Source organism: Chrysochloris asiatica, unplaced genomic scaffold (assembly GCF_000296735.1).
Source record: "Chrysochloris asiatica unplaced genomic scaffold, ChrAsi1.0 scaffold00239, whole genome shotgun sequence".
NCBI classification, from domain to species: Eukaryota; Metazoa; Chordata; class Mammalia; order Afrosoricida; family Chrysochloridae; genus Chrysochloris; species Chrysochloris asiatica.
The window spans coordinates 1347714-1355498 of NW_006408757.1; the positions used below are offsets into that span (position 1 = coordinate 1347714).

At 39.0% G+C, this 7785-nt stretch overlaps 1 protein-coding gene across 1 annotated transcript in view; it reads right to left on the minus strand.

The window, feature by feature from the left end:
* The window catches only part of PHKA1 (phosphorylase kinase, alpha 1 (muscle)), a 436562-nt gene that overhangs the window by 240289 nt on the left and 188488 nt on the right, over positions 1–7785 (minus strand). The window contains exons 10-12 of the mRNA XM_006873408.1: positions 6903–7025; positions 2164–2259; positions 998–1105 (exon numbers count right to left, since the gene is read on the minus strand). Of these exons, the coding sequence (XP_006873470.1) occupies positions 998–1105; positions 2164–2259; positions 6903–7025 (327 nt within the window). The remainder of the gene's footprint in view (positions 1–997; positions 1106–2163; positions 2260–6902; positions 7026–7785) is intronic.

Here is a 7785-nt window from a genome sequence, read left to right on the forward strand (position 1 = left end):
GAACTTGACCTACACCTATGGATGCAGTAGCTCAAAAGAGGGAACAAATCTTTACAGCAAGAATCATTTCCACCCCTCAATACACAGAGTAGACAGGGATGGGCAACTTGGACACTGGCTACCCTAAATGGGGTGGGGGAGGCCTACAAAGGGAAGAAGTGACTGGCTTACAAGCTTTCAAGAGGGAGCACAGAGGAAGGTAGAATCTCCACTGAGTAGTATTCAATCTGTCTGGGCAGGTCTGATGAAAGGAGTTGGGGATAGCACTCATGTGGCACAATAGTGAATAATTGCTATCAGGGCTGACTGAGGGTTTTAAATGTAAAGGTAGATGTTTTGTAGCAAAAGGAGGGGAGTGGTTGACTTTGCAGTACATGGGCGGATGTCCCTAGGACCATAAAGGGAGAAAAGTGGCATGCAGGACCCTACCCAGAGAAATAGGGATGCCAGAGATGGAGGCAGAGACGATGATGTGGAAAGATGGAGCTGGTGAGGACTCTAGACCCAGAGAGGGAGAGGGGCTGTGTGTTGACGACCAGGCATGGAGGTGATTGTTAACTATGGCAATGAAACGATATATGATAGGATGAATGTAAAGCAAATGTTCTCCCATATAAACTATCACATAATTCACAATAAAACACTTAAAAAGGAAAAAAAGTAGATGCAAAAGGTAATACGCAAATAAATAGTTTAAAGATTCTGGTTCCAGTCACCAGGGAAGGCACAGAGAGAAGTTCTGAAAAAGGAAAGATCTAAGATATACAGGCTGCTCTGGGTATAGTACCAAAGTAGGGAGCTCTTAGGGAGCAAAAAAAAAAAAAAGTGATGATTGCAAGACAGAATTATTTTTGCTACGGTTGGCAATGCTCCTCCTTCTGCAGAGTTGTAATTAAGGCAAAGTGCAAAGGCAAAATACATAACTTTCAGATTTATTGAGTTACTAAAAATCCAATTAATATAAGGCAAAAAAAAAAAAAAAGTGGGAGAACCTTACCTCTGCCATCAAGCTTCCCAAGATGTATAGAGATTGACCCCACAAGTGTGGCAACTTGCCCATGGGGACTCGATCTACACTGTGAGGATTCTGATATTCTTCATCAACCTAACAGAAAAGATGAATAGGCCACCTGAGGTTGATACAAAGTGTAAAATACTACACAATAAAAAAGCTGAGTCTGGATTTTTATTCCTACCCTATAGAACAGGATCTCTGGTAGCGCAGTGGTTATGAATCGGGCTATGAACCTTAAGGTCTGCAGTTTGAAACTACCAGCTGTTCCATGGGAGAAACATGAGGCTTTCTGCTCCCGTAAAGATTTACAGCCTCAGAAACCCTGTACAGGGTCACTGTGAGTCGGAACCGACTCCACGGTACATAACCACCACCAACCACCACCCTATAAAACAGTCACATATATAATACAATGAAAAGTTAAGCATTATAATCTAGGGCAGTGATTCTCAAACTGTATTGTGCATATTAATCTTGGAATATCTAGTTAAATGGAGTTTTGGTGTGGCATTGTGAGTTAATGTGCTGGACTGCAAAGTCAGTTTGAACAGCAAGGTAGGCAGTTTAAGCTCACAAGCTGCTCATCTTAGCAACAACAACAACAACATCTAGTTAAAATGTGGATTCAGATTCATTAGGCCGAGGGTGGGGTCTGCAATCTGCATTTTAGCAAGTTCTCAGGTGATGCTGCTGATGCTACTAGGAGAGTATTCCATCCATTTCCTTCAGCATGGAAGACTGCATTTCGCCAGTGTTTACAATGTTCTTTCCCAATGGTCAAGAGGAATAGTGGTACTCTTGACTGGCACTTATGGAAAATGAAGACAGTACAAATTTCGTTTTCCAAGCCTTATCTAATCTAACAATCCCAGATACTAGCAGAAATCCCGAATCCTGAATACTTGTACTGAATACCATACATGTTGTTTCCACTGATATTTATATCATTTGTAACCTCAAGATTTGGTCTTGCCCTTGTCAGACTTTGCTATAGTGTCATAATTGAGACTGTCTAAAAATGTATTTAAATGAATAAAATCAAATTTCTGTTGTACTATAACTAAAGATCAACCTTTAAAACTTTATTAGACATTAAAAACTATTTGATTCAAATGAGGCAATCTATGTGACAGCACTGCCCAATTCACCTTGTCAGGAGGAACACTGTACAGTTCTGGCAGAAGTGGGACTCCATTTTTGCCTTTGATAAGGACTGCTTCAAGAGCCTCTCTATATTCTTGAACCTGAAGGTAAAAAAGAGCAGAAAAAAAACGTATAAAGCATTCATTCCCTTTGGGATTTAAGAAAGAGTTGCAGTCAAAGAAAGGAACTTATTAAATTAGTGAAAGGGAGAGGAAAGGGAAATAGCATTTAGTAAATGCTTGCTACAGACCAAATACTATGCTAAGAGATTTGCATACTTCACTGCATTTAATTTTAATAACCATACTAGGTTATATGTATCTTGATTATATCAGGATTGTATCAAGATTGACATCGAAATTTAAAGAGACAGTATAGACATAAAACCAAACGGCCACCACTCGTCTGTCTGTCGTGCTGTGGTGGTCTGAGTTGCTGTGATTCTGAGGGCTATGCCACAGGTGTTTTAAATAACCAGCAGGGTCACCCATGGTGGAAAGGTTTCAGATGAGCTACAAAACAAAGACAGACTAGGAAGAAAGAGTGACAAACTACTTCCGAATCGCTAGTCACTGAAAACTCTATGCATAGCAGAGAAACCATACTAGGAGGAGGGTGTAATTATCACTTTTTTTTACAGTGAAATTGAGCTCAAAAGGGTTATAAACTTGCAGAAGATCATATAGCAAATGGTTTAGTTCAGATTTTAGCCCAGATCAACCTTTGTCCAAAAGTCTATTTGAATTCACTATGTATTACCTTACGGATAGCATTTGGCTTTAGATTGTATTGACATTTTTTTTTTGAGGGGGGGAAGGTTTTTCTTTTTTTAAGTTTTTATTGTGAATTAAGTGATAGTTCAATCAAGAACATCAGTTTTACACTCATTGTTTCATTGCAATGATTACAATCTCCTCTGTGCATCATCATTCAACAGTATTTGCTTCTATTCCCTTGGGGTTTTTTTTTGGGGGGGTGGTATACACAAAAACACTCAGGAATATATAACCATCTAAACAAACAAAGGGCATATTCTTTTTCCATGAGTCTAGAGTCTTTAGCTGCTCTATATCTCCATGTCCTCATCTCTGTTTCCAACCCTAGTGTTGCTGCTTCTCTGGATAGGGTACCACATTCCACTCATGTTCTTCTCCCTTGATGGTCCTAGGGTCCTCTGTTCCTGGACTGTGAGATAAACTACTTCCCACTTTTTGTTACAAAACCTTTACAGTTGTGACAGTTGCAATTAGTCATGGTAACAATTACTCACTATTGAATCATAAGAATCTTTTCCCCATCTCCTTTCACCAGACATGTCTATACAAGATGAAAACTATTCAGTGGGGACTCGACCTTCTCCTGCACATTCTTAAACTAAACTTCCTCTTAAAAACCTGTAAGTCAGTCACTTCATGCCTTTATCGCCCTGTCATTTTAGGTAGCCAATGTCCCAGTTTGGGCATTCTTGTGCATCTCCCCTCACTTCATATCAGCTGGATGCTTCACTCTCTGCTCTAGCCCTTCGTGGCTATGTTCTATTCATGGGCTCAGGGATTCTCAGGTCTAACCAGCCTTTCATCTTCTCTCTCAAGATGTATTGACTCTTTTTTTTTTTAATTTTTATCGTGAACTGTAGTTCACATAGGAGAATACTGGCTTTACACCATCGTTTCATTGCAATGATTACAATCATTCAACAGCATTTGTTTCCATTCCCTGTTTTGTATTTTTTGGGGGCGGTGAGGGATGTACACAGAAACACTCAGGAATATATAATAACTTAAACAATCAAAGGGCACATTCTGCAAGTCTGCCTCCTGGCTGCCAGCACCCAGTCCCTCTGTTTCCATGAGTCCAGAGTCCTCAGCTGGTCCTTCTCTTCATGTTCTCATCTCTGCCTTCATCTCTGGTGTCGCTGCTTCTCTGGATAGGGTCCCACACTCTGCTTGTGCTCTTCTCTCTTGATGGTCCTAGGGTCCTCTGTTTCTGTACTGCGAGAGTAGCAACTCCCCCATTTTTGTTACAAAACTTCTACCTTTACAGATGTGACAGTCGCAACTAGTAATGAAAAGACTTTCTCACTATTGAATCATAAGAATCTTATCCCCATCTATTTTCATCAGATCCATCTAGACAAGATGAAAACTATTCATTGGGGACTCTACTTCCCCAGCACACTCTTAAATTAAACTCCCTCTTGAAACCATGTAAGCCAGTCACTTTGTGTCTTTTATCCTCCCCTCATTTTAGGTAGTCAATGTCTAAGTTGCCTGTCCCTATATACCCTGTATACAGAGGGGATAGGATTGATACTTGATGTGAAGACTCCTTCCCTCTCAGTTGGTATTTTGAGCTACTACATCCATAAGTATAGGTCAAGTTCATCAAATTGTATCAATTTACACTCATTTCCTTTATCAATTTTTTGTTTATATTCCCCTAGTCAAGTTCTGATTATCAAGCCATTGAGACTAGGTCAAATGGGTACTGTCTGCAAGTTTGTGCATTCTTGTGCATCTCCCCTCACTTCATACTAGCTGGATGCTTCATTTTCAGCTTGAGCCCTCCGTGGCTATGTCTTTGTCCATGGGCTCAGGTGTTCCTAGGTCTCACCACACTTTGGACCAACCAGCCCTTCTGCTTCTCTTTCTCATCTCCAGGTCAACGGGGGCCTATGGAATGTGGTTGAACTCAGCTCATTCCTTCATTGCTGCCTTTCCCCCTCTTCCACTCACCAGTAGGCCCAATATGGTCACCAGCAAGCTTACATGACTACTCATGTGTTCCCTTTGAGTTTCAGTCTTGGAGGGGGGTTTGTCCTGAAGGAAATTGATTGCTTGCCTTGATGGCTTCCCGGCGAACAACTTGCTTGTTCTTGTAGTAGCCAATCATATTGCCATTTTTGTCTTGTTTTTTCCTGCTGATCTTTCTTTGAAGATGCATGCTGTATTGCTCTAGCTGTTTCAGGCTGGTCTGGTTGTCCTTTCTATTGGGAATGTTCTACCTTAGAAGGTTCTGGATACGGCTTGGAATTCCACCTAAGGTCCTATACACAGCAAAGGGTCTGCAACAAGCCTATTTTACTTAGGAAGTTCTAGAACTCCATTTAGGTATTGCAATCAGTTATAGGCTGAAGACAGGCTTACAAGCTTTCTGTAATCATGTCTCCCAACATACCTTTCTATCTCACTCAAGTGAAACCAATATTCATAAGTCAGTCAAGCATCTTAACATTATTTCCCTTCTTCACACTATGCCTCGATCCCTGTGTCACAGAGCCCTGTTTTTCCAAGGTTGAACATACATCACTATTTACCTCTTTGTATTGCATTGTATTGGCTTTTATAAGCTATTTTTACCTGCCGATTAAGTTTCAATTAAAGTCAAGCTTATATTCTTTGCTTAGTAATTTGCTTCAGATTGGCATACTTAAAAAAAAAAAAAAACTCTGTAATTTATGGTAGAAAGAATATACTCAGTTCTGCTATAGCACTTGTTTTGTTGCAAAACATTTGATGTTATTAGATAACAATTTGACCATAACATGAATTTCACATTTTCTCATACACAATTTCATTCTGAGACAGCACTCAGTTAAATTGAGTTATATAAGAATACACTAAAATACACACATGCACACACCTCACAAGGACAGTGAGCCATCCCCATCATATCTACTGTTAACAACTGTCTGTATGATTTCAGATAACCCATAATTCACAAGCTGCAACCTTTTGATAGCAACTTTAGCTGCATAGCTACATGTTCTCCCCGGTCTTTAATCTTCCCCTTTCCTCTCAGAATGTTTTTTTTAAATATTCCCTCTCTGTTCTCTGTTCTTTTACTCTTTTCCCTCATGATTTTTCTCCTTTTCTTTTGTTCTTTTCCTTTCACATACAGGGTAGTAGCCATGGACACACATTTACTTAGCAACCTTCAGGACTTTTTCAAGGTAAAAATGTCATATGTTGTGTTAAGTGTTTTCGACTCATAAGGACCCTGCATATATTTACTGAGGAGAAGCTGGTGGGTTTGAATCATCAACCTTGCAGATAGCAGTCCAGAGCTTATCCTGTATTTATGTATTTCTTAACCATTTAGCATGTATAATGCTATGGTACTGCTCTTACTAGGTTTTTATCATTTTTATGTGCTATTAAAGTGTTGTGTCCCTAACCCTATCTTTTTCCCATTGTTGCTGTTGTTGCTAAGTGCCATCAAGTTGATTCCGACTCATAGTAACGCTGTATAGGATTTCCGAGGTGCGGTTGTTCAGTTTGAGCGACTGACCTTGCTGTTCAAACTGACCTTGAGGTTGAAAAATTATCCTACAGGGCCATACCAGTACTCATTTTCTTCCCATTAGTCCTGCAGTTTAATTCCTTGATTATGCATACTCTGGTAATTTTAAAGAAATATTTTTATATATGTTACACTACAGCAGAACTGAATGCACCTTGCACTTAAAATAAGACAGTGAAATTCAAAGTACTTTTGGAATTTCTTCATCATCACTGAGGAGAAAAAAAAATATTTTATTAACAGAGAAATGGAAGTAGTCAATGATAATATTTGGACCACTTAATGATTAGTAGTGAAGCCAAGAGATTGAAAAAGAAAGAAAAAGAAATGTATATATCAAAGTTCTAACTCTTAACACAGTGCCCTCCTAACTCTTAACACAACTTACTATAATGCAATTTTGTCTCTTCCTTATTAGGAAAATCTTTCATTAGTTCATTACCTGTTCTGCATTGCCACCGAAAACCCCATCAAGGATAAAATATGTCCAGAACAATGGCCATTCACACTCAATGTTTTCAAATAACTTCAGCTCAGCTGGCTCATAGTAGAGACGATTCGGATCCTGAAAAAAAAAACAAAAACAAAAAGTCTGTCTAATTTTTCTTTAATTCAGAGGTGTTGCAGCCTTAACTACTGATAGTTTATTTTGGAAAACCTGGTCAGGGAAGGCATAGCATGTGCATATTCCCTATCTTTAACATGGTCTCTCTGATGTGACTTCTTACTAAGGGAACAGGGAAAATAATGGCATCACAGATGGGTATATGAAGAAGTGAGATTGTTATGTAAAAAAGTTGAATTTGGTTTTATACATGTTAAGTCTGAGATAGTCAGAGGACATAAACAAAAATGTCTACATGGGCAACTAGAGGTGAAAGTGTGAGAATTATCCTCATAGAACTGACACATTTTAGAGATAAACTTTTTGAAGGAGTACCGATATACAAGATGAACAAAAAGTTCAAGAAAAGAATGTTGCTAAATAAACCCTCAGAGTTGAATGAATGAAGAATAAAGGAAAGAAGAAGTAACAGGATGGTGTAGTGTTGTGGAATTGCAATGGGTAAATAGTGAAACAGTAGAGAAATCAAGGACAATAAGGATTTAAGAAAAGGCTATTGGATTGGTCATTTAGGAGATTATGATTATCTTTCAGAGCATAATTTTAGTATACTGTTGGGGCAAAAGTCAAATCCAGAGCTAAAGAATAAAGCGGAAGTAAGGTAGTAGTCCGATATCTGACAATGTTTCTCTGCTATGCATAGAGTTTTCAGTGACTAGCGATTCGGAAGTAGTTTGTCACTCTTTCTTCCTAGTCTGTC